A 27,241-nucleotide genomic window follows, 5' to 3' on the forward strand; every position below is an offset into this window, starting at 1 on the left:
TATGCTGGGGGTAGGTTGTGTATTATGCTGGGGGTAGGTTGTGTATTAATGCTGGGGGTGGGTTGTGTATATGCTGGGGGTGGGATGTGTATATGCTGGGGGTGGGTTGTGTATATCCTGGGGGGTAGGTTGTGTATATGCTGGGGGTAGGTTGTGTATATGCTGGGGGTGGGTTGTGTATTATGCTGGGGGTAGGTTGTGTATTATGCTGGGGGTAGGTTGTGTATATGCTGGGGGTAGGTTGTGTATATGCTGGGGGTAGGTTGTGTATTATGCTGGGGGTAGGTTGTGTATTAATGCTGGGGGTGGGTTGTGTATATGCTGGGGGTGGGTTGTGTATATGCTGGGGGTGGGTTGTGTATATCCTGGGGGGTAGGTTGTGTATATGCTGGGGGGTAGGTGTCTTTATTCTGGGGGTATGTTGTGTATTATGTTGAGGGTAGGTTCTGTATCTTTGGGTGTCTTTATTCTTGGCGTAGGTTGTGTATTATGCTGGGGGGTAGGATGTGTATTATGCTGGGGGGTAGGATGTGTATTATGCTGGGGGGTAGGTTGTGTATATGCCGGGGGGTAGGTTGTGTATATGCTGGGGGTAGGTTGTGTATATGCTGGGGGTAGGTTGTGTATATGCTGGGGGTAGGTTGTGTATATGCTGGGGGTAGGTTGTGTATATGCTTGGGGGTAGGTTGTGTATATGCTGGGGATAGGTTGTGTGTATGCTGGGGGTAGGTTGTGTATATGCTGGGGGTAGGTTGTGTATATGCTGGGGGGTAGGTTGTGTATATGCTGGGGATAGGTTGTGTATATGCTGGGGGTAGGCTGTGTGTATGCTGGGGGTAGGCTGTGCGTATGCTGGGGGTAGGCTGTGCGTATGCTGGGGGTAGGTTGTGTATTATGCTGGGGGTAGGTTGTGTATATGCTGGGGGTAGGTTGTGTATATGCTGGGGGTAGGTTGTGTGTATATGCTGGGGGTAGGCTGTGTATATGCTGGGGGTAGGCTGTGTGTATGCTGGAGGTAGGCTGTGCGTATGCTGGGGGTAGGTTGTGTATTATGCTGGGGGTAGGTTGTGCATAAGCTGGGGGTGGGTTGTGTATTATGCTGGGGGTAGGTTGTGCATATGCTGGGGGTAGGTTGTGCATATGCTGGGGGTAGGTTGTGTATTATGCTGGGGGTAGGTTGTTTATTATGCTGGGGGTAGGTTGTGCATATGCTGGGGGTAGGTTGTGTATATGCTGGGGGTGGGTTGTGTATATGCTGGGGGTAGGTTGTGTATTATGCTGGGGGTAGGTTGTGCATATGCTGGGGGTAGGTTGTGCATATGCTGGGGGTAGGTTGTGCATATGCTGGGGGTAGGTTGTGTATTATGCTGGGGGTAGGTTGTGTATTATGCTGGGGGTAGGTTGTGTATTATGCTGGGGGTAGGTTGTGTATTAATGCTGGGGGTGGGTTGTGTATATGCTGGGGGTGGGTTGTGTATATGCTGGGGGTGGGTTGTGTATATGCTGGGGGTGGGTTGTGTATATGCTGGGGGGTAGGTTGTGCATATGCTGGGGGTGGGTTGTGTATATGCTGGGGGTAGGTTGTGTATATGCTGGGGGTAGGTTGTGTATATCCTGGGGGGTAGGTTGTGTATATGCTGGGGGGTAGGTGTCTTTATTCTGGGGGTATGTTGTGTATTATGTTGAGGGTAGGTTCTGTATCTTTGGGTGTCTTTATTCTTGGCGTAGGTTGTGTATTATGCTGGGGGTAGGATGTGTATTATGCTGGGGGGTAGGATGTGTATTATGCTGGGGGGTAGGATGTGTATTATGCTGGGGGGTAGGTTGTGTATATGCTGGGGGTAGGTTGTGTGTATATGCTGGGGGTAGGTTGTGTATTAATGCTGGGGGTAGGTTGTGTATATGCTGGGGGGTAGGTTGTGTATATGCTGGGGGGTAGGTTGTGTATATGCTGGGGGTAGGTTGTGTATTAATGCTGGGGGTAGGTTGTGTATATGCTGGGGGGTAGGTTGTGTATATGCTGGGGGGTAGGTTGTGTATATGCTGGGGGGTAGGTTGTGTATATGCTGGGGGGTAGGTTGTGTATATGCTGGGGGTAGGTTGTGTATATGCTGGGGGTAGGTTGTGTATATGCTGGGGGTAGGTTGTGTATATGCTGGGGGGGTAGGTTGTGTATATGCTGGGGGTAGGTTGTGTATATGCTGGGGGTAGGTTGTGTATTATGCTGGGGGGTAGGTTGTGCATATGCTGGGGGTGGGTTGTGTATATGCTGGGGGTAGGTTGTGTATATGCTGGGGGTAGGTTGTGTATATCCTGGGGGGTAGGTTGTGTATATGCTGGGGGGTAGGTGTCTTTATTCTGGGGGTATGTTGTGTATTATGTTGAGGGTAGGTTCTGTATCTTTGGGTGTCTTTATTCTTGGCGTAGGTTGTGTATTATGCTGGGGGTAGGATGTGTATTATGCTGGGGGGTAGGATGTGTATTATGCTGGGGGGTAGGATGTGTATTATGCTGGGGGGTAGGTTGTGTATATGCTGGGGGTAGGTTGTGTGTATATGCTGGGGGTAGGTTGTGTATTAATGCTGGGGGTAGGTTGTGTATATGCTGGGGGGTAGGTTGTGTATATGCTGGGGGGTAGGTTGTGTATATGCTGGGGGTAGGTTGTGTATTATGCTGGGGGTAGGATGTGTATTATGCTGGGGGGTAGGATGTGTATTATGCTGGGGGGTAGGATGTGTATTATGCTGGGGGGTAGGTTGTGTATATGCTGGGGGTAGGTTGTGTGTATATGCTGGGGGTAGGTTGTGTATTAATGCTGGGGGTAGGTTGTGTATATGCTGGGGGGTAGGTTGTGTATATGCTGGGAGGTAGGTTGTGTATATGCTGGGGGTAGGTTGTGTATTAATGCTGGGGGTAGGTTGTGTATATGCTGGGGGGTAGGTTGTGTATATGCTGGGGGGTAGGTTGTGTATATGCTGGGGGTAGGTTGTGTATATGCTGGGGGTAGGTTGTGTATATGCTGGGGGTAGGTTGTGTATATGCTGGGGGTAGGTTGTGTATATGCTGGGGGGTAGGTTGTGTATTATGCTGGGGGTAGGTTGTGCATATGCTGGGGGTGGGTTGTGTATTATGCTGGGGGTAGGTTGTGCATATGCTGGGGGTAGGTTGTGTATTATGCTGGGGGTAGGTTGTTTATTATGCTGGGGGTAGGTTGTGCATATGCTGGGGGTAGGTTGTGTATATGCTGGGGGTGGGTTGTGTATATGCTGGGGGTAGGTTGTGTATTATGCTGGGGGTAGGTTGTGCATATGCTGGGGGTAGGTTGTGCATATGCTGGGGGTAGGTTGTGTATTATGCTGGGGGTAGGTTGTGTATTATGCTGGGGGTAGGTTGTGTATTATGCTGGGGGTAGGTTGTGCATATGCTGGGGGTAGGTTGTGTATTATGCTGGGGGTAGGTTGTTTATTATGCTGGGGGTAGGTTGTGCATATGCTGGGGGTAGGTTGTGTATTATGCTGGGGGTAGGTTGTGTATTATGCTGGGGGTGGGTTGTATATATGCTGGGGGTAGGTTGTGCATATGCTGGGGGTAGGTTGTGTATTATGCTGGGGGTAGGTTGTGCATATGCTGGGGGTAGGTTGTGTATATGCTGGGGGTAGGTTGTGTATTCTTCTGGGGGTAGGTTGTGCATATGCTGGGGGTAGGTTGTGTATATGCTGGGGGTAGGTTGTGTATATGCTGGGGGTAGGTTGTGTATTATGCTGGGGGTAGGTTGTGCATATGCTGGGGGTAGGTTGTGTATATGCTGGGGGTAGGTTGTGTATTCTTCTGGGGGTAGGTTGTGCATATGCTGGGGGTAGGTTGGGCATATGCTGGGGGTAGGTTGTGTATTATGCTGGGGGTAGGTTGTTTATTATGCTGGGGGGTAGGATGTGTATTATGCTGGGGGGTAGGATGTGTATTATGCTGGGGGTAGGTTGTTTATTATGCTGGGGGTAGGTTGTGCATATGCTGGGGGTAGGTTGTGTATATGCTGGGGGTAGGTTGTGTATATGCTGGGGGTAGGTTGTGTATTCTTCTGGGGGTAGGTTGTGCATATGCTGGGGGTAGGTTGGGCATATGCTGGGGGTAGGTTGTGTATTATGCTGGGGGTAGGTTGTTTATTATGCTGGGGGGTAGGATGTGTATTATGCTGGGGGGTAGGATGTGTATTATGCTGGGGGTAGGTTGTGTATATGCTGGGGGTAGGTTGTGCATATGCTGGGGGTAGGTTGTGTATATGCTGGGGGTAGGTTGTGTATATGCTGGGGGTGTGTATTCTGCTGTGTGTGATGTCAGGACTCTGTGATTGGAGGATGCATGATGTGGGTGTGGTGTATGTAAATCACCTCGGTGTCTCCCTGATGCATGAGTCGTGGGGTCAGGACCTGCCGGGGTATTTGGGTGCAGCAGTCCACGGAGTCTCCTCTCTGTTCTGTGATGTAACACCCTGAGATGATTGCACACAGTAACGACACTGGCGCTGTGACAAGTCCTTGCACAATGTTCTCCTCCCGCCCTGAGCTGCAGCAGCTACTCCCCAGATAATCACTTCCTCCAGGAGAAGCAAACACAGCGAGGCACAGTACAGAGGTAAGAGGCACAGTACAGAGGTAATACACACTATACAGGGGTAAGAGGCACTGTGCAGGGGTAATACACACTATACAGAGGTAAGAGGCACTGTGCAGGGGTAATACACACTATACAGGGGTAATACACACTATACAGGGGTAAGAGGCACTGTGCAGGGGTAATACACACTATACAGGGGTAAGAGGCACTGTGCAGGGGTAATACACACTATACAGGGGTAAGAGGCACTGTGCAGGGGTAATACACACTATACAGGGGTAAGAGGCACTGTGCAAGGGTAATACACACCATACAGGGATAAGAGGCACTGTGCAGGGGTAATACACACTATACAGGGGTAAGAGGCACTGTGCAGGGGTAATACACACTATACAGAGGTAAGAGGCACTGTGCAGGGGTAATACACACTATACAGAGGTAAGAGGCACTGTGCAGGGGTAATACACACTATACAGGGGTAAGAGGCACTGTGCAGGGGTAATACACACTATACAGAGGTAAGAGGCACTGTGCAGGGGTAATACACACTATACAGAGGTAAGAGGCACTGTGCAGGGGTAAGAGGCACAGTACAGAGGTAATACACACTATACAGGGGTAAGAGGCACTGTGCAGGGGTAATACACACTATACAGAGGTAAGAGGCACTGTGCAGGGGTAATACACACTATACAGAGGTAAGAGGCACTGTGCAGGGGTAATACACACTATACAGGGGTAAGAGGCACTGTGCAGGGGTAAGAGGCACTGTGCAGGGGTAATACACACTATACAGGGGTAAGAAGCACTGTGCAGGGGTAATACACACTATACAGGGGTAAGAGGCACTGTGCAGGGGTAATACACACTATACAGGGGTAAGAGGCACTGTGCAGGGGTAATACACACTATACAGGGGTAAGAGGCACTGTGCAGGGGTAATACACACTATACAGGGGTAAGAGGCACTGTGCAGGGGTAATACACACTATACAGGGGTAAGAGGCACTGTGCAGGGGTAATACACACTATACAGGGGTAAGAGGCACTGTGCAGGGGTAATACACACTATACAGGGGTAAGAGGCACTGTGCAAGGGTAATACACACCATACAGGGATAAGAGGCACTGTGCAGGGGTAAGAGGCACTGTGCAGGGGTAAGAGGCACTGTGCAGGGGTAAGAGGCACTGTGCAGGGGTAAGAGGCACTGTGCAGGGGTAAGAGGCACTGTGCAGGGGTAATACACACTATACAGGGGTAAGAGGCACTGTGCAGGGGTAATACACACTATACAGGGGTAATACACACTATACAGGGATAAGAGGCACTGTGCAGGGGTAAGAGGCACTGTGCAGGGGTAAGAGGCACTGTGCAGGGGTAAGAGGCACTGTGCAGGGGTAAGAGGCACTGTGCAGGGGTAAGAGGCACTGTGCAGGGGTAAGAGGCACTGTGCAGGGGTAAGAGGCACTGTGCAGGGGTAAGAGGCACTGTGCAGGGGTAAGAGGCACTGTGCAGGGGTAAGAGGCACTGTGCAGGGGTAAGAGGCACTGTGCAGGGGTAAGAGGCACTGTGCAGGGGTAATACACACTATACAGGGGTAAGAGGCACTGTGCAGGGGTAATACACACTATACAGGGGTAAGAGGCACTGTGCAGGGGTAATACACACTATACAGGGGTAAGAGGCACTGTGCAGGGGTAATACACACTATACAGGGGTAAGAGGCACTGTGCAGGGGTAATACACACTATACAGGGGTAAGAGGCACTGTGCAGGGGTAATACACACTATACAGGGGTAAGAGGCACTGTGCAGGGGTAATACACACTATACAGGGGTAAGGCAGGCACTGTGCAGGGGTAAGGCAGGCACTGTGCAGGGGTAAGGCAGGCACTGTGCAGGGGTAAGGCAGGCACTGTGCAGGGGTAAGGCAGGCACTGTGCAGGGGTAAGGCAGGCACTGTGCAGGGGTAAGGCAGGCACTGTGCAGGGGTAAGGCAGGCACTATACTGGGGTAAGAGGGGCACCGTGCAGGGGTAAGAGGGGCACCGTGCAGGGGTAAGAGGGGCACCGTGCAGGGGCAATACACACTATACAGGGGTAAGGGAGGCACTGTGCTGGGGGACGGGAGGCACCATACAAAGCTAAAACACGCTACACAGAAGAAAGAGGAGCTACAAAGTGGTAATGGAGGCACTATACAAGGGCAATAGACAACATACAGGGGTAAGAGAGGCCCTCTCTATACCTGCAGCCTCTCCCACTGCCTCTCCCTCTCTCTGATGTCCTCTATACCTGCAGCCTCTCCCACTGCCTCTCCCTCTCTGATGTCCTCTATACCTGCAGCCTCTCCCACTGCCTCTCCCTCTCTGATGTCCTCTATACCTGCAGCCTCTCCCACTGCCTCTCCCTCTCTCTGATGTCCTCTATACCTGCAGCCTCTCCCACTGCCTCTCCCTCTCTGATGTCCTCTATACCTACAGCCTCCCCCACTGCCTCTCCCTCTCTGATGTCCTCTATACCTGCAGCCTCTCCCACTGCCTCTCCCTCTCTGATGTCCTCTATACCTGCAGCCTCCCCCACTGCCTCTCCCTCTCTCTGATGTCCTCTATACCTACAGCCTCCCCCACTGCCTCTCCCTCTCTCTGATGCTCTCTATACCTGCAGCCTCTCCCACTGCCTCTCCCTCTCTGATGTCCTCTATACCTGCAGCCTCTCCAACTGCCTCTCCCTCTCTGATGTCCTCTATACCTGCAGCCTCTCCCACTGCCTCTCCCTCTCTCTGATGTCCTCTATACCTGCAGCCTCTCCCACTGCCTCTCCCTCTCTGATGTCCTCTATACCTACAGCCTCCCCCACTGCCTCTCCCTCTCTGATGTCCTCTATACCTGCAGCCTCTCCCACTGCCTCTCCCTCTCTGATGTCCTCTATACCTGCAGCCTCCCCCACTGCCTCTCCCTCTCTCTGATGTCCTCTATACCTACAGCCTCCCCCACTGCCTCTCCCTCTCTCTGATGTGCTCTATACCTGCAGCCTCCCCCACTGCCTCTCCATCTCTGATGTCCTCTATACCTGCAGCCTCTCCCACTGCCTCTCCCTCTCTGATGTCCTCTATACCTGCAGCCTCTCCCACTGCCTCTCCCTCTCTCTGATGCTCTCTATATCTGCAGCCTCTCCCACTGCCTCTCCCTCTCTGATGTCCTCTATACCTGCAGCCTCCCCCACTGCCTCTCCCTCTCTCTGATGTCCTCTATATCTGCAGCCTCTCCCACTGCCTCTCCCTCTCTGATGTCCTCTATACCTGCAGCCTCTCCCACTGCCTCTCCCTCTCTCTGATGTCCTCTATACCTGCAGCCTCTCCCACTGCCTCTCCCTCTCTGATGTCCTCTATACCTGCAGCCTCTCCCACTGCCTCTCCCTCTCTCTGATGCTCTCTATACCTGCAGCCTCCCCCACTGCCTCTCCCTCTCTGATGCTCTCTATACCTGCAGCCTCCCCCACTGCCTCTCCCTCTCTCTGATGTCCTCTATACCTGCAGCCTCCCCCACTGCCTCTCCCTCTCTCTGATGCTCTCTATACCTGCAGCCTCCCCCACTGCCTCTCCCTCTCTCTGATGTCCTCTATACCTGCTGCCTCTCCCACTGCCTCGCCCTCTCTGATGTCCTCTATACCTGCAGCCTCTCCCACTGCCTCTCCCTCTCTCTGATGTGCTCTATACCTGCAGCCTCCCCCACTGCCTCTCCCTCTCTCTGATGTCCTCTATACCTGCAGCCTCCCCCACTGCCTTTCCCTCTCTGATGTCCTCTATACCTGCAGCCTCCCCCACTGCCTCTCCCTCTCTCTGATGTCCTCTATACCTGCAGCCTCCCCCACTGCCTTTCCCTCTCTGATGTCCTCTAAACCTGCAGCCTCCCCCACTGCCTCGCCCTCTCTGATGTCCTCTATACCTGCAGCCTCTCACACTGCCTCTCCCTCTCTCTGATGTCCTCTATACCTGCAGCCTCTCTCTCTCTGATGTCCTCTATACCTACAGCCTCCCCCACTGCCTCTCCCTCTCTCTGATGTCCTCTATACCTGCAGCCTCCCCCACTGCCTCTCCCTCTCTCTGATGTCCTCTATACCTGCAGCCTCCCCCACTGCCTCTCCCTCTCTGATGTCCTCTATACCTGCAGCCTCTCCCACTGCCTCTCCCTCTCTCTGATGTCCTCTATACCAGCAGCCTCCCCCACTGCTTCTCCCTCTCTGATGTCCTCTATACCTGCAGCCTCTCCCACTGCCTCTCCCTCTCTCTGATGTCCTCTATATCTGCAGCCTCTCCCACTGCCTCTCCCTCTCTGATGTCCTCTATACCTGCAGCCTCTCCCACTGCCTCTCCCTCTCTCTGATGCTCTCTATACCTGCAGCCTCCCCCACTGCCTCTCCCTCTCTGATGCTCTCTATACCTGCAGCCTCCCCCACTGCCTCTCCCTCTCTCTGATGTCCTCTATACCTGCAGCCTCCCCCACTGCCTCTCCCTCTCTCTGATGCTCTCTATACCTGCAGCCTCCCCCACTGCCTCTCCCTCTCTCTGATGTCCTCTATACCTGCAGCCTCCCCCACTGCCTCTCCCCCTCTGATGTCCTCTATACCTACAGCCTCCCCCACTGCCTCTCCCTCTCTCTGATGTCCTCTATACCTGCAGCCTCTCCCACTGCCTCTCCCTCTCTCTGATGTGCTCTATACCTGCAGCCTCCCCCACTGCCTCTCCCTCTCTCTGATGTCCTCTATACCTGCAGCCTCCCCCACTGCCTTTCGCTCTCTGATGTCCTCTATACCTGCAGCCTCCCCCACTGCCTCTCCCTCTCTCTGATGTCCTCTATACCTGCAGCCTCTCCCACTGCCTCTCCCTCTCTCTGATGTCCTCTATACCTGCAGCCTCCCCCACTGCCTCTCCCTCTCTGATGTCCTCTATACCTACAGCCTCCCCCACTGCCTCTCCCTCTCTGATGTCCTCTATACCTGCAGCCTTCCCCACTGCCTCTCCCTCTCTGATGCTCTCTATACCTGCAGCCTCCCCCACTGCCTTTCCCTCTCTGATGTCCTCTAAACCTGCAGCCTCCCCCACTGCCTCGCCCTCTCTGATGTCCTCTATACCTGCAGCCTCCCCCACTGCCTCTCCCTCTCTCTGATGTCCTCTATACCTGCAGCCTCTCACACTGCCTCTCCCTCTCTCTGATGTCCTCTATACCTGCAGCCTCCCCCACTGCCTCTCCCTCTCTAATGTCCTCTATACCTGCAGCCTCTCCCACTGCCTCTCCCTCTCTCTGATGTCCTCTATACCTGCAGCCTCCCCCACTGCCTCTCCCTCTCTGATGTCCTTTATACCTGCAGCCTCTCCCACTGCCTCTCCCTCTCTCTGATGTCCTCTATATCTGCAGCCTCTCCCACTGCCTCTCCCTCTCTGATGTCCTCTATACCTGCAGCCTCCCCCACTGCCTCTCTCTCTGATGTCCTCTATACCTGCAGCCTCTCCCACTGCCTCTCCCTCTCTGATGTCCTCTATACCTGCAGCCTCCCCCACTGCCTCTCCCTCTGATGTCCTCTATACCTGCAGCCTCTCCCACTGCCTCTCCCTCTCTCTGATGTGCTCTATACCTGCAGCCTCCCCCACTGCCTCTCCCTCTCTGATGTCCTCTATACCTGCTGCCTCTCCCACTGCCTCTCCCTCTCTGATGTCCTCTATATCTGCAGCCTCTTCCACTGCCTCTCCCTTTCTCTGATGTCCTCTATACCTGCAGCCTCTCCCACTGCCTCTCCCTATCTGATGTCCTCTATACCTGCAGCCTCTCCCACTGCCTCTCCCTCTCTCTGATGTCCTCTATACCTGCACCCTCCCCCACTGCCTCTCCCTCTCTCTGATGTGCTCTATATCTGCAGCCTCCCCCTCTCTCTGATGTGCTCTATATCTGCAGCCTCCCCCACTGCCTCTCCCTCTCTTCTGTCCTCTATATCTGCAGCCTCCCCCACTGCCTCTCCCTCTCTTCTGTCCTCTATATCTGCAGCCTCCCCCACTGCCTCTCCCTCTCTTCTGTCCTCTATACCTGCAGCCTCCCCCACTGCCTCTCCCTCTCTGATGTCCTCTATACCTGCAGCCTCCCCCACTGCCTCTCCCTCTCTCTGATGTGCTCTATATCTGCAGCCTCCCCCACTGCCTCTCCCTCTCTGATGTCCTCTATACCTGCAGCCTCCCCCACTGCCTCTCCCTCTCTCTGATGTCCTCTATACCTGCAGCCTCCCCCACTGCCTCTCCCTCTCTCTGATGTCCTCTATACCTACAGCCTCCCCCACTGCCTCTCCCTCTCTCTGATGTGCTCTATACCTACAGCCTCCCCAACTGCCTCTCCCTCTCTCTGATGTGCTCTATACCTACAGCCTCTCCCTCTCTCTGATGTGCTCTATACCTGCAGCCTCTTCCACTGCCTCTCCCTCTCTGATGTCCTCTATACCTGCAGCCTCTTACACTGCCTCTCCCTCTCTGATGTCCTCTATACCTGCAGCCTCCCCCACTGCCTCTCCCTCTCTCTGATGTCCTCTATACCTGCAGCCTCCCCCACTGCCTCTCCCTCTCTCTGATGTCCTCTATACCTGCAGCCTCCCCCACTGCCTCTCCCTCTCTCTGATGTGCTCTATACCTGCAGCCTCCCCCACTGCCTCTCCCTCTCTCTGATGTCCTCTATACCTGCAGCCTCTCCCACTGCCTCTCCCTCTCTCTGATGTCCTCTATACCTGCAGCCTCCCCCACTGCCTCTCCCCCTCTTATGTCCTCTATACCTACAGCCTCCCCCACTGCCTCTCCCTCTCTCTGATGTCCTCTATACCTGCAGCCTCTCCCACTGCCTCTCCCTCTCTCTGATGTGCTCTATACCTGCAGCCTCCCCCACTGCCTCTCCCTCTCTGATGTCCTCTATACCTGCAGCCTCCCCCACTGCCTTTCCCTCTCTGATGTCCTCTATACCTGCAGCCTCCCCCACTGCCTCTCCCTCTCTCTGATGTCCTCTATACCTGCAGCCTCCCCCACTGCCTCTCCCTCTCTCTGATGTCCTCTATACCTGCAGCCTCTCCCACTGCCTCTCCCTCTCTCTGATGTCCTCTATACCTGCAGCCTCCCCCACTGCCTCTCCCTCTCTGATGTCCTCTATACCTACAGCCTCCCCCACTGCCTCTCCCTCTCTGATGTCCTCTATACCTGCAGCCTCCCCCACTGCCTCTCCCTCTCTGATGCTCTCTATACCTGCAGCCTCCCCCACTGCCTTTCCCTCTCTGATGTCCTCTAAACCTGCAGCCTCCCCCACTGCCTCGCCCTCTCTGATGTCCTCTATACCTGCAGCCTCTCACACTGCCTCTCCCTCTCTCTGATGTCCTCTATACCTGCAGCCTCTCACACTGCCTCTCCCTCTCTCTGATGTCCTCTATACCTGCAGCCTCCCCCACTGCCTCTCCCTCTCTAATGTCCTCTATACCTGCAGCCTCTCCCACTGCCTCTCTCTCTCTGATGTCCTCTATACCTGCAGCCTCTCCCACTGCCTCTCCCTCTCTCTGATGTCCTCTATACCTGCAGCCTCCCCCACTGCCTCTCCCTCTCTGATGTCCTTTATACCTGCAGCCTCTCCCACTGCCTCTCCCTCTCTCTGATGTCCTCTATATCTGCAGCCTCTCCCACTGCCTCTCCCTCTCTGATGTCCTCTATACCTGCAGCCTCCCCCACTGCCTCTCTCTCTGATGTCCTCTATACCTGCAGCCTCTCCCACTGCCTCTCCCTCTCTGATGTCCTCTATACCTGCAGCCTCCCCCACTGCCTCTCCCTCTCTGATGTCCTCTATACCTGCTGCCTCTCCCACTGCCTCTCCCTCTCTGATGTCCTCTATATCTGCAGCCTCTTCCACTGCCTCTCCCTTTCTCTGATGTCCTCTATACCTGCAGCCTCTCCCACTGCCTCTCCCTATCTGATGTCCTCTATACCTGCAGCCTCTCCCACTGCCTCTCCCTCTCTCTGATGTCCTCTATACCTGCACCCTCCCCCACTGCCTCTCCCTCTCTCTGATGTGCTCTATATCTGCAGCCTCCCCCTCTCTCTGATGTGCTCTATATCTGCAGCCTCCCCCACTGCCTCTCCATCTCTGATGTGCTCTATATCTGCAGCCTCCCCCACTGCCTCTCCCTCTCTTCTGTCCTCTATATCTGCAGCCTCCCCCACTGCCTCTCCCTCTCTTCTGTCCTCTATATCTGCAGCCTCCCCCACTGCCTCTCCCTCTCTTCTGTCCTCTATACCTGCAGCCTCCCCCACTGCCTCTCCCTCTCTGATGTCCTCTATACCTGCAGCCTCCCCCACTGCCTCTCCCTCTCTCTGATGTGCTCTATATCTGCAGCCTCCCCCACTGCCTCTCCCTCTCTGATGTCCTCTATACCTGCAGCCTCCCCCACTGCCTCTCCCTCTCTCTGATGTCCTCTATACCTGCAGCCTCCCCCACTGCCTCTCCCTCTCTCTGATGTCCTCTATACCTACAGCCTCCCCCACTGCCTCTCCCTCTCTCTGATGTGCTCTATACCTACAGCCTCCCCAACTGCCTCTCCCTCTCTCTGATGTGCTCTATACCTACAGCCTCTCCCTCTCTCTGATGTGCTCTATACCTGCAGCCTCTTCCACTGCCTCTCCCTCTCTGATGTCCTCTATACCTGCAGCCTCTTACACTGCCTCTCCCTCTCTGATGTCCTCTATACCTGCAGCCTCCCCCACTGCCTCTCCCTCTCTCTGATGTCCTCTATACCTGCAGCCTCCCCCACTGCCTCTCCCTCTCTCTGATGTCCTCTATACCTGCAGCCTCCCCCACTGCCTCTCCCTCTCTCTGATGTGCTCTATACCTGCAGCCTCCCCCACTGCCTCTCCCTCTCTCTGATGTCCTCTATACCTGCAGCCTCTCCCACTGCCTCTCCCTCTCTCTGATGTCCTCTATACCTGCAGCCTCCCCCACTGCCTCTCCCCCTCTTATGTCCTCTATACCTACAGCCTCCCCCACTGCCTCTCCCTCTCTCTGATGTCCTCTATACCTGCAGCCTCTCCCACTGCCTCTCCCTCTCTCTGATGTGCTCTATACCTGCAGCCTCCCCCACTGCCTCTCCCTCTCTGATGTCCTCTATACCTGCAGCCTCCCCCACTGCCTTTCCCTCTCTGATGTCCTCTATACCTGCAGCCTCCCCCACTGCCTCTCCCTCTCTCTGATGTCCTCTATACCTGCAGCCTCCCCCACTGCCTCTCCCTCTCTCTGATGTCCTCTATACCTGCAGCCTCTCCCACTGCCTCTCCCTCTCTCTGATGTCCTCTATACCTGCAGCCTCCCCCACTGCCTCTCCCTCTCTGATGTCCTCTATACCTACAGCCTCCCCCACTGCCTCTCCCTCTCTGATGTCCTCTATACCTGCAGCCTCCCCCACTGCCTCTCCCTCTCTGATGCTCTCTATACCTGCAGCCTCCCCCACTGCCTTTCCCTCTCTGATGTCCTCTAAACCTGCAGCCTCCCCCACTGCCTCGCCCTCTCTGATGTCCTCTATACCTGCAGCCTCTCACACTGCCTCTCCCTCTCTCTGATGTCCTCTATACCTGCAGCCTCTCACACTGCCTCTCCCTCTCTCTGATGTCCTCTATACCTGCAGCCTCCCCCACTGCCTCTCCCTCTCTAATGTCCTCTATACCTGCAGCCTCTCCCACTGCCTCTCTCTCTCTGATGTCCTCTATACCTGCAGCCTCTCCCACTGCCTCTCCCTCTCTCTGATGTCCTCTATACCTGCAGCCTCCCCCACTGCCTCTCCCTCTCTGATGTCCTTTATACCTGCAGCCTCTCCCACTGCCTCTCCCTCTCTCTGATGTCCTCTATATCTGCAGCCTCTCCCACTGCCTCTCCCTCTCTGATGTCCTCTATACCTGCAGCCTCCCCCACTGCCTCTCTCTCTGATGTCCTCTATACCTGCAGCCTCTCCCACTGCCTCTCCCTCTCTGATGTCCTCTATACCTGCAGCCTCCCCCACTGCCTCTCTCTCTCTGATGTCCTCTATACCTGCAGCCTCCCCCACTGCCTCTCCCTCTCTGATATCCCCTATACCTTCAGCCTCTCCCACTGCCTCTCTCTCTCTGATGCCCTCTATACCTGCAGCCTCCCCCACTGCCTCTCCCTCTGATGTCCTCTATACCTGCAGCCTCTCCCACTGCCTCTCCCTCTCTCTGATGTGCTCTATACCTGCAGCCTCCCCCACTGCCTCTCCCTCTCTGATGTCCTCTATACCTGCTGCCTCTCCCACTGCCTCTCCCTCTCTGATGTCCTCTATATCTGCAGCCTCTTCCATTGCCTCTCCCTTTCTCTGATGTCCTCTATACCTGCAGCCTCTCCCACTGCCTCTCCCTATCTGATGTCCTCTATACCTGCAGCCTCTCCCACTGCCTCTCCCTCTCTCTGATGTCCTCTATACCTGCACCCTCCCCCACTGCCTCTCCCTCTCTCTGATGTGCTCTATATCTGCAGCCTCCCCCACTGCCTCTCCATCTCTGATGTGCTCTATATCTGCAGCCTCCCCCACTGCCTCTCCCTCTCTTCTGTCCTCTATATCTGCAGCCTCCCCCACTGCCTCTCCCTCTCTTCTGTCCTCTATACCTGCAGCCTCCCCCACTGCCTCTCCCTCTCTGATGTCCTCTATACCTGCAGCCTCCCCCACTGCCTCTCCCTCTCTCTGATGTGCTCTATATCTGCAGCCTCTCCCTCTCTGATGTCCTCTATACCTGCAGCCTCCCCCACTGCCTCTCCCTCTCTCTGATGTCCTCTATACCTGCAGCCTCCCCCACTGCCTCTCCCTCTCTCTGATGTCCTCTATACCTACAGCCTCCCCCACTGCCTCTCCCTCTCTCTGATGTGCTCTATACCTACAGCCTCCCCCACTGCCTCTCCCTCTCTCTGATGTGCTCTATACCTACAGCCTCTCCCTCTCTCTGATGTGCTCTATACCTGCAGCCTCTTCCACTGCCTCTCCCTCTCTGATGTCCTCTATACCTGCAGCCTCTTACACTGCCTCTCCCTCTCTGATGTCCTCTATACCTGCAGCCTCCCCCACTGCCTCTCCCTCTCTCTGATGTCCTCTATACCTGCAGCCTCTCCCACTGCCTCTCCCTCTCTGATGTGCTCTATACCTGCAGCCCCCCCCCACTGTCTCTCCCTCTCTGATGTCCTCTATACCTGCAGCCTCCCCCACTGTCTCTCCCTCTCTGATGTCCTCTATACCTGCAGCCTCCCCCACTGCCTCTCCCTCTCTGATGTCCTCTATACCTGCAGCCTCCCCCACTGTCTCTCCCTCTCTGATGTCCTCTATACCTGCAGCCTCCCCCACTGCCTCTCCCTCTCTGATGTCCTCTATACCTGCAGCCTCCCCCACTGCCTCTCCTTCTCTGATGTGCTCTATCTGCAGCCTCCCCCACTGCCTCTCCCTCTCTTCTGTCCTCTATACCAGCAGCCTCTGCCTCTCTCTGATGTCCTTAATACCTGAAGACTCTCCTTCTCTGATGTGCTCTATACCTGCAGCCCCCCCCCCACTGCTGCTCACTCTTATTATGTTTTCTATACCTGCAGCCTCCCCCACTGCCTCTCCCTCTCTGATGTCCTCTATACCTGCACTCTCCCCCACTGCCTCTCCCTCTCTGATGTCCTCTAAACCTGCAGCCTCCCCCACTGCCTCTCCTTCTCTCTGATGTCCTCTATACCTGCAGCCTCCCCCACTGCCTTTCCCTCTCTGATGTCCTCTATACCTGCAGCCTCCCCCACTGCCTCTCCCTCTCTCTGATGTCCTCTATACCTGCAGCCTCCCCCACTGCCTCTCCCTCTCTCTGATGTCCTCTATACCTGCAGCCTCTCTCTCTCTGATGTCCTCTATACCTGCAGCCTCCCCCACTGCCTCTCCCTCTCTCTGATGTCCTCTATACCTGCAGCCTCTCCCACTGCCTCTCCCTCTCTGATCTCCTCTTTACCTGCAGTCTCTCCCACTGCCTCTCCCTCTCTGATGTCCTCTATACCTGCAGCCTCTCCCACTGCCTCTCTCTCTCTATGATATCCTCTAGGCCTGCAGCCTCTCCCACTGCCTCTCCTTCTCTGATGTCCTCTATATCTGCAGCCTCCCCCACTGCCTCTCCCTCTCTCTGATGTCTTCTATACCTGAAGCCTCTCCCGCTGCCTCTCCCTCTTATGATGTCCTCTATACCTGCAGCCTCTCCCACTGACTCGCCCTCTCTGATGTCCTCTATACCTGCAGCCTCTCCCAATGCCTCTCCCTCTCTGATGTCCTCTATACCCGCAGCCTCTCACACTGCCTCTCTCTTATGATGTCCTCTATACCTGTAGCCTCTCCCACTGCCTCTCCCTCTCTGATGTCCTCTATATCTGCAGCCTCTCCCACTGCCTCTCCCTCTCTCTGATGTCCTCTATATCTGCAGCCTCTCCCACTGCCTCTCCCTCTCTTCTGTCCTCTATACCAGCAGCTTCTGCCTCTCTCTGATGTCCTTAATACCTGAAGCCTCTCCCACTGCCTCTCCTTCTCTGATATCCTCTATACTTGCAGCCTCTCCCACTGCCCCTCCCTCTCTGATGTCCTCTATACCTGCAGCCTCTCCCACTGCCTCTCCCTCTCTGATGTCCTCTATACCTGCAGCCTCTCCCACTGCCTCTCGCTCTCTGATGTGCTCTATACCTGCAGCCTCTCCCGCTGCCTCTCCCTCTCTCAGATGTCCTCTATACCTGCAGCCTCCCCCACTGCCTCTTGCTCTCTCTGATGTCCTCTATACCTGCAGCCTCTCCCACTGCCTCTCCCTCTCTGATGTCCTCTATACCTAAAGCCTCTCCCACTGCCTCTCCCTCTCTCTGATGTGCTCTATACCTACAGCCTCCCCCACTGCCTCTCCCTCTCTCTGATGTGCTCTATACCTACAGCCTCCCCCACTGCCTCTCCCTCTCTCTGATGTGCTCTATACCTACAGCCTCTCCCTCTCTCTGATGTGCTCTATACCTACAGCCTCTCCCTCTCTCTGATGTGCTCTATACCTGCACCCTCCCCCACTGCCTCTCCCTCTCTCTGATGTGCTCTATACCTGCAGCCTCTCCCACTGCCTCTCCCTCTCTGATGTCCTCTATACCTGCAGCCTCCCCCACTGCCTCTCCCTCTCTGATGTGCTCTATACCTGCAGCCTCTTACACTGCCTCTCCCTCTCTCTGATGTGCTCTATATCTGCAGCCTCCCCCACTGCCTCTCCCTCTCTCTGATGTCCTCTATACCTGCAGCCTCTCCCACTGCCTCTCCCTCTCTCTGATGTCCTCTATACCTGCAGCCTCCCCCACTGCCTCTCCCTCTCTCTGATGTCTTCTATACCTGCAGCCTCCCCCACTGCCTCTCCCTCTCTGATGTCCTCTATACCTGCAGCCTCTCCCTCTCTATGATGACCTCAATACCTGCTGCCTCCTCCACTGCCTCTCCCTCTCTGATGTCCTCTATACCTGAAGCCTCTCTTGCTGCCTCTCCCTCTTATGATGTCCTCTATACCTGAAGCCTCTCCATTTCTCTGATGTCCTCTATACCTGCAGCCTCTCCCTGTCTCTGATTACCTCAATACCTGCTGCCTCCTCCACTGCCTCTCCCTCTCTGTAATGTCCTCTATACCTGCAGCCTCCCCCACTGCCTCTCCCTCTCTGATGTCCTCTATATCTGCAGCCTCTCCCACTGCCTCTCTCTTTCTGATGTCCTCTATACCTGCAGCCTCTCCCACTGCCTCTCCCTCTCTGATGTCCTCTATACCTGCAGCCTCTCCCACTGCCTCTCCCTCTGTGATGTCCTCTATTCCTGCAACCTCTCCCTCTCTCGGGTTAACCTCAATACCTGCTGCCTCTCCCACTGCCTCTCCCTCTCTGATGTCCTCTATATCTGCAGCCTCTCCCACTGCCTCTCCCTCTCTGATGTCCTCTATACCTGCAGCCTCTCCCACTGCCTCTCTCTCTCTATGATATCCTCTAGGCCTGCAGCCTCTCCTTCTCTGATGTCCTCTATATCTGCAGCCTCTCCCACTGCCTCTCTCTTTCTGATGTCCTCTATACCTGCAGCCTCTCCCACTGCCTCTCCCTCTCTATGATGTCCTCTATACCTGCAGCCTCTCCCACTGCCTCTCCCTCTCTATGATGTGCTCTATACCTGCTGCCTCTGCCACTGCTTCGCCCTCTCTATGATGTCCTCTATACCTGCAGCCTCCCCCACTGCCTCTCCCTCTCTGATATCCTCTATACCTGCATACTCTCCCAATGCCTCTCCGTCTCTCTGATGTCCTCTATACCTGCAGCCTCTCCCACTGCCTCTCCCTCTCTGATGTCCTCTATACCTGCAGCCTCTCCCAATGCCTCTCCGTCTCTCTGATGTCCTCTATACCTGCAGCCTCTCCCACTGCCTCTCCCTCTCTCTGATGCTCTCTATACCTGCAGCCTCTCCCACTGCCTCTCCCTCTCTGATGTCCTCTATACCTGCAGCCTCTCCCACTGCTGCTCACTCTTATTATGTTTTCTATACCTGCAGCCTCCCCCACTGCCTCGCCCTCTCTGATATCCTCTATACCTGCAGCCTCCCCCACTGCCTCTCCCTCTCTGATGTCCTCTATACCTGCAGCCTCTCCCACTGCCTCTCCCTCTCTGATGTCCTCTATACCTGCAGCCTCCCCCACTGCCTCTCCCTCTCTGATGTCCTCTATACCTGCAGCCTCTCCCACTGCCTCTCTCTCTGATGCCCTCTATACCTGCAGCCTCTCCCACTGCCTCTCCCTATCTCTGATGCCCTCTATACCTGCAGCCTTCCCCACTGCCTCTCCCTCTCTCTGATGTCCTCTATACCTGCAGCCTCCCCCACTGCCTCTCCCTTTCTCTGATGTCCTCTATACCTGCAGCCTCCCCCACTGCCTCTCCCTATCTGATGTCCTCTATACCTACAGCCTCCCCCACTGCCTCTCCCTCTCTCTGATGTCCTCTATACCTGCAGCCTCTCCCACTGCCTCTCCCTCTCTGATGTCCTCTATACCTGCAGCCTCTCCCACTGACTCGCCCTCTCTGATATCCTCTATACCTGCAGCCTCTCCCACTGCCTCTCCCTCTCTGATGTCCTCTATATCTGCAGCCTCTCCCACTGACTCACCCTCTCTGATATCCTCTATACCTGCAGCCTCTCCCACTGCCTCTCTTATGATGTCCTCTATACCTGCAGCCTCTCCCACTGCCTCGCCCTCTCTGATGTCCTCTATACCTGCAGCCTCTCCCACTGCCTCTCCCTCTCTGATGTCCTCTATACCTGCAGCCTCTCCCTCTGCCTCTCCCTCTCTGATGCCCTCTATACCTGCAGCCTTCCCCACTGCCTCTCCCTCTCTCTGATGCTCTCTATACCTGCAGCCTCTCCCACTGCCTCTCCCTCTCTCTGATGTCCTCTATACCTGCAGCCTCTCCCACTGCCTCTCCCTCTCTCTGATGTCCACTATACCTGCAGCCTCTCCCTCTGCCTCTCCCTCTCTCTGATATCCTCTATACCTGCAGCCTCTCCCACTTTCTATCCCTCTCTGATGCTCTCTATACCTGCAGCCTCTTCCACTGCCTCTCCCTCTCTGATGCTCTCTATACCTGCAGCCTCTCCCACTGCCTCTCCCTCTCTGATGTCCTCTATACCCGCAGCCTCTCCCACTGCCTCTCCCTCTCTCTGATGTCCTCTATACCTGCAGCCTCTCCCTCTGCCTCTCCCTCTCTCTGATATCCTCTATACCTGCAGCCTCTCCCACTTTCTATCCCTCTCTGATGCTCTCTATACCTGCAGCCTCTTCCACTGCCTCTCCCTCTCTGATGCTCTCTATACCTGCAGCCTCTCCCACTGCCTCTCCCTCTCTGATGTCCTCTATACCTGCAGCCTCTCCCGCTGCCTCTCCCTCTCTCTGATGTCCTCTATACCTGCAGCCTCTCCCACTGCCTCTCCCTCTCTGATGTCCTCTATACCTAAAGCCTCTCCCACTGCCTCTCCCTCTCTCTGATGTGCTCTATACCTACAGCCTCCCCCACTGCCTCTCCCTCTCTCTGATGTGCTCTATACCTACAGCCTCCCCCACTGCCTCTCCCTCTCTCTGATGTGCTCTATACCTACAGCCTCTCCCTCTCTCTGATGTGCTCTATACCTACAGCCTCTCCCTCTCTCTGATGTGCTCTATACCTGCACCCTCCCCCACTGCCTCTCCCTCTCTCTATGATGACCTCAATACCTGCTGCCTCCTCCACTGCCTCTCCCTCTCTGTAATGTCCTCTATACCTGCAGCCTCCCCCACTGCCTCTCCCTCTCTGATGTCCTCTATACCTGAAGCCTCTCTTGCTGCCTCTCCCTCTTATGATGTCCTCTATACCTGAAACCTCTCCATTTCTCTGATGTCCTCTATACCTGCAGCCTCTCCCACTGCTTCTCCCTCTCTGATGTCCTCTATACCTGCAGCCTCCCCCACTGCCTCTTGCTCTCTCTGATGTCCTCTATACCTGCAGCCTCTCCCACTGCCTCTCCCTCTCTGATGTCCTCTATACCTAAAGCCTCTCCCACTGCCTCTCCCTCTCTCTGATGTGCTCTATACCTACAGCCTCCCCCACTGCCTCTCCCTCTCTCTGATGTGCTCTATACCTACAGCCTCCCCCACTGCCTCTCCCTCTCTCTGATGTGCTCTATACCTACAGCCTCTCCCTCTCTCTGATGTGCTCTATACCTACAGCCTCTCCCTCTCTCTGATGTGCTCTATACCTGCACCCTCCCCCACTGCCTCTCCCTCTCTATGATGACCTCAATACCTGCTGCCTCCTCCACTGCCTCTCCCTCTCTGTAATGTCCTCTATACCTGCAGCCTCCCCCACTGCCTCTCCCTCTCTGATGTCCTCTATACCTGAAGCCTCTCCATTTCTCTGATGTCCTCTATACCTGCAGCCTCCCCCACTGCCTCTCCCTCTCTGATGTCCTCTATATCTGCAGCCTCTCCCACTGCCTCTCTCTTTCTGATGTCCTCTATACCTGCAGCCTCTTACACTGCCCCTCCCTCTCTGATGTCCTCTATACCTGCAGCCTCTCCCACTGCCTCTCCCTCTGTGATGTCCTCTATTCCTGCAACCTCTCCCTCTCTCGGGTTAACCTCAATACCTGCTGCCTCTCCCACTGCCTCTCCCTCTCTATGATGTCCTCTATACCTGCAGCCTCTCCCACTGCCTCTCCCTCTCTATGATGTGCTCTATACCTGCTGCCTCTGCCACTGCTTCGCCCTCTCTATGATGTCCTCTATACCTGCAGCCTCTCCCACTGCCTCTCCCTCTCTGATATCCTCTATACCTGCATACTCTCCCAATGCCTCTCCGTCTCTCTGATGTCCTCTATACCTGCAGCCTCTCCCACTGCCTCTCCCTCTCTGATGTCCTCTATACCTGCAGCCTCTCCCAATGCCTCTCCGTCTCTCTGATGTCCTCTATACCTGCAGCCTCTCCCACTGCCTCTCCCTCTCTCTGATGCTCTCTATACCTGCAGCCTCTCCCACTGCCTCTCCCTCTCTGATGTCCTCTATACCTGCAGCCTCCCCCACTGCCTCTCTCTCTCTGATATCCTCTATACCTGCAGCCTCTCCCACTGCTGCTCACTCTTATTATGTTTTCTATACCTGCAGCCTCCCCCACTGCCTCGCCCTCTCTGATATCCTCTATACCTGCAGCCTCCCCCACTGCCTCTCCCTCTCTGATGTCCTCTATACCTGCAGCCTCTCCCACTGCCTCTCCCTCTCTGATGTCCTCTATACCTGCAGCCTCCCCCACTGCCTCTCCCTCTCTGATGTCCTCTATACCTGCAGCCTCTCCCACTGCCTCTCTCTCTGATGCCCTCTATACCTGCAGCCTTCCCCACTGCCTCTCCCTTTCTCTGATGTCCTCTATACCTGCAGCCTCCCCCACTGCCTCTCCCTATCTGATGTCCTCTATACCTACAGCCTCCCCCACTGCCTCTCCCTCTCTCTGATGTCCTCTATACCTGCAGCCTCTCCCACTGCCTCTCCCTCTCTGATGTCCTCTATACCTGCAGCCTCTCCCACTGACTTGCCCTCTCTGATATCCTCTATACCTGCAGCCTCTCCCACTGCCTCTCCCTCTCTGATGTCCTCTATATCTGCAGCCTCTCCCACTGACTCGCCCTCTCTGATATCCTCTATACCTGCAGCCTCTCCCACTGCCTCTCTTATGATGTCCTCTATACCTGCAGCCTCTCCCACTGCCTCGCCCTCTCTGATATCCTCTATACCTGCAGCCTCTCCCACTGCCTCTCCCTCTCTCTGATGTCCTCTATACCTGCAGCCTCTCCCTCTGCCTCTCCCTCTCTCTGATATCCTCTATACCTGCAGCCTCTCCCACTTTCTATCCCTCTCTGATGCTCTCTATACCTGCAGCCTCTTCCACTGCCTCTCCCTCTCTGATGCTCTCTATACCTGCAGCCTCTCCCACTGCCTCTCCCTCTCTGATGTCCTCTATACCCGCAGCCTCTCCCACTGCCTCTCCCTCTCTCTGATGTCCTCTATACCTGCAGCCTCCCCCACTGCCTCTCCCTCTCTGATGTCCTCTATACCTGCAGCCTCTCCCTCTGCCTCTCCCTCTCTCTGATATCCTCTATACCTGCAGCCTCTCCCTCTGCCTCTCCCTCTCTCTGATATCCTCTATACCTGCAGCCTCTCCCACTGCCTCTCCCTCTCTGATGTCCTCTATACCTGCAGCCTCTCCCTCTGCCTCTCCCTCTCTCTGATATCCTCTATACCTGCAGCCTCTCCCACTTTCTATCCCTCTCTGATGCTCTCTATACCTGCAGCCTCTTCCACTGCCTCTCCCTCTCTGATGCTCTCTATACCTGCAGCCTCTCCCACTGCCTCTCCCTCTCTGATGTCCTCTATACCTGCAGCCTCTCCCACTGCCTCTCCCTCTCTGATGCTCTCTATACCTGCAGCCTCTCCCTCTCTGATGCCCTCTATACCTGCAGCCTCTCCCACTGCCTATCCCTCTCTCTGATGCCTTATATAACTGCAGCCTCTCCTCCTGCTTGTACTCCTGAGCATTGCTCCTTTCCTGCAGCCTTTTTCTCTGTTTGCAGTCCAAACCCATACAGGGGTGAGATATTATACACTAAACATGCGTAGATATACATATTACACAGAGATGTAGGACGAGCTACATGCATACATGTATACACATATCATACATAGATACAAAGGTAAGACGCTGCTTTTTGTCTGTGTTCCTCCACTCTCTCTTAACCCCCATCTTGTCCGCTGCCCTGATCTCTATTCGTGTCCTATGGATTGTCACAGTCACATCTTAGTGTCATTGTCTCCTATCCTACAGCCACACCATGGACTACAGCAGCACCATCACACGGCTGAGGCGCAGCTTCCGAGACGGGAAAACTCGGCCCCTGCAATTCCGCATCTCACAGCTGGAAGCTCTAGGAAAATTCTTGGAAGAGAATAAAATCCAGATTTTAGAAAGCCTGAAGAAAGATCTGAACAAGGTGAAAAGTCAGGAGGACACTGGGACCAGGAGGACTAAAAATGTCCTTATGTATACAGCCATGTGCGGCCCCCGTGTACATAGCCATGGCCCGCCCCCCCCCCCCCTGTGTGCACGGCGATGGGCTGTCCCGTCCCCCCCTGTGTGCACGGTGATGGGCTGTCCCGTCCCCCCCTGTGTGCACGGTGATGGGCTGTCCCGTCCCCCCCTGTGTGCACGGCGATGGGCTGTCCCGTCCCCCCCTGTGTGCACGGCGATGGGCTGTCCCGTCCCCCCCTGTGTGCACGGCGATGGGCTGTCCCGTTCCCCCCTGTGTGCACGGCGATGGGCTGTCCCGTCCCCCCCTGTGTGCACGGCGATGGGCTGTCCCGTCCCCCCCTGTGTGCACGGTGATGGGCTGTCCCGTTCCCCCCTGTGTGCACGGTGATGGGCTGTCCCGTCCCCCCCTGTGTGCACGGTGATGGGCTGTCCCGTCCCCCCCTGTGTGCACGGTGATGGGCTGTCCCGTCCCCCCCTGTGTGCACGGTGATGGGCTGTCCCGTCCCCCCCTGTGTGCACGGTGATGGGCTGTCCCGTCCCCCCCTGTGTGCACGGCGATGGGCTGTCCCGTTCCCCCCTGTGTGCACGGCCACGGGCCGCCCTCCCCCCTGTTAACCATAAAACAGAATATCATACATGCCGCCATGTAGCGCTGCCACACAGGACTGAAATCACCTGGTGGTGGAGGTGGTGTACAGTCAGGGGCTCCATTGGCAGGACAGACAGCACTTGCTGACCACTCTTTTGCATTTTGCAGCCTTCATTTGAGGCAGAGCTTTCTGAGCTGAGTCTGGTGAAAAGTGAGATCAACCTGGCGCTCAACAACCTGGGCTCCTGGATGAAGGACGAGCACGTGTCCCGGAATATGGTGAGTCTGAGCAGAGGCCACTACAATGCCCAGTGTGTGGGTGTCCTGAAGGCTTGTACCCTGGTCACAGCCGAGGAGACCATGGTCTATGTCCTTGTTACATGTGTGAGCGGAGGAGTTTATCTTGACCTGTTTGTTTGAGAGTGAGATCTGTTTTCTATATTTCGGTATTTTGATCTTGGCTTCAGTTTTTGACTATTCTCCTGTATCTCTGACTCTGTGCAGTTGAATTGTGGGTTTACCTGGATTCTGCTTCTTTCTGACTTGTTTTGTGTTTTCACTTACTGGCCACTGGTTAGGGTGGACCCAGTCAGTAGGCAGGGACAGTCTGGGGGCTCAGTTTTAGGACTCACTATCCTTGTCTGTGTCTGGTCATTAAAGTCTTTACCTCCAGTTCCCTAATAACAGGACACTAGGGACTAGGGGGGTTGGGAATAGAGAAATTCAGCACAAACAATGACAAAGCAATCCCCCTTTAACTTACACATAATATTCTATGACGGTAAGTTTCTAAAGTGGTAAATCTCACAGTGTATGGGGATTAGTCCCTTAGGACTAAGTAAGTGGACTCCCTGGACCACCGCGGGAGATAACAACCTTAGCCGCACCCGGGAGCGGAGTCTAAGTGAACTCCTGGTCTTCGCCAGAGCCCGCCGCAAAGCGGGATGGTCTTGCTGCAGCGGGAGTCACCAGGTCGCTCCGCGGGTGCAACTAGGCCCGCGGCGGCAGCCAAGGTAGGGACACGGGGACCTCTGAAGGACGGCTGGCAGGACCACCACAGGATTGCAGGACCACCATAGGAACACAGAGGCGTATGGAAACACTCAGGAAGGCTTTCACTCCAGTAGAATGACCTGAAGATCCGGCAGGGGATGCTGGGAGTCGCCAGGCTATATGGCCGAGCCAGGAATGCCAGAGCCAATAAGGAGGACGCTGGCCCTTTAAGGCTGGGAGAAGTCTGCGCGCGCCCCCTCTAGTGGCAGGAGCACGCGACTGCATGGAAGAAGCTTGCGGCCTGCAGGCCGGAGCCAGGAGAGGTAAGTGAGAGCTGGGGGAGCGGGGACCGCGGCAGCAAGCACGGGTACACCCTCAATCCGTACCGAGGATTGCGGGTGTAACCGTGACAGTAAACAAGTTTCCAGACATTACCTGTCATCTGGTCATCTCGGTTTGTACCAAACAAATCTGATGCTTCTCAGGGTTCATTAACCCTTTCTACAGTTTTAAACATACATTACAGATAAACCGGGTATATATCACATTGTGCAGTGTAAAATACAATAAGAAGCTACTAACAGTGTATAGAAGAAATAAGTCCACAAAATTCCCCCCTTCTCCAGGGCACTACACCACGTCCTGCCTAGGTACCCCATACGGGGTACGATGTGGGGGCGGGGTGTGATGTGGCCCCCTGGCCAGGGGACGGGGTAAGTTACCGGATACAACATGAGAAGAGGTGAGGTGTTACAGACGTTACATCTGTCATTCTGTCATTGTTGCTCCTGCTGATGGGTCTTTCTGGTTCCAGGTCACAATGATGGACACTGCATTTATCCGGAAGGAGCCATTTGGTGTTGCTCTTATCATTGCCCCCTGGAATTACCCGGTGCATCTGTCTCTGATCCCTCTGGTCGGGGCCATTGCTGCAGGTAAGTCTTCCTCAGTGTGTGGATTATTCCATCACCTACATGGTAACACAAATCCCATATTTCATTAACTTTATATAAAAATAGCATAAATAAAAGACACAAGACAATGTTTTTAATGGAGAAAAATGGCCGCAATGTTTTATTATTGGGTAACCAAGAATAAATATTAATAAATAATTTCCAACATTAAAATAATAATAATAAAACTGTTACTTTAAAACATTAAAACATTCAATCATATAATAAATATATATTAAACTGAGTCTCCCCAGCATGAGCTGGGAGACCGAACCCCCACAAGGCCTAGCCTAAGCAGGCAAGGCCCCCCCAAACAACGCAGCCAATACTCAATTGCGTTCTGCAGGCCGAGAATGAAAATATCTAAACCTACATCTGAAAGATGAACCCAATCTGGTCTATAAAGACCAAGAACAAAGCCT

General features: G+C 54.9%; 1 protein-coding gene across 1 annotated transcript in view; it reads left to right on the forward strand.

Moving 5' to 3' along the window:
* Positions 1–4,381: 4,381 nt before the first annotated feature.
* The window catches only part of LOC140109487 (aldehyde dehydrogenase family 3 member B1-like), a 61,071-nt gene continuing 38,211 nt past the window's right edge, over positions 4,382–27,241 (forward strand). Inside the window, exons 1-4 of the mRNA XM_072132015.1 lie at positions 4,382–4,632; positions 24,081–24,246; positions 25,042–25,152; positions 26,681–26,801. Of these exons, the coding sequence (XP_071988116.1) occupies positions 24,088–24,246; positions 25,042–25,152; positions 26,681–26,801 (391 nt within the window). The 5' untranslated portion in view covers positions 4,382–4,632; positions 24,081–24,087. The remainder of the gene's footprint in view (positions 4,633–24,080; positions 24,247–25,041; positions 25,153–26,680; positions 26,802–27,241) is intronic.

Source organism: Engystomops pustulosus, unplaced genomic scaffold (genome assembly GCF_040894005.1).
Source record: "Engystomops pustulosus unplaced genomic scaffold, aEngPut4.maternal MAT_SCAFFOLD_201, whole genome shotgun sequence".
Taxonomy (NCBI): Eukaryota; Metazoa; Chordata; class Amphibia; order Anura; family Leptodactylidae; genus Engystomops; species Engystomops pustulosus.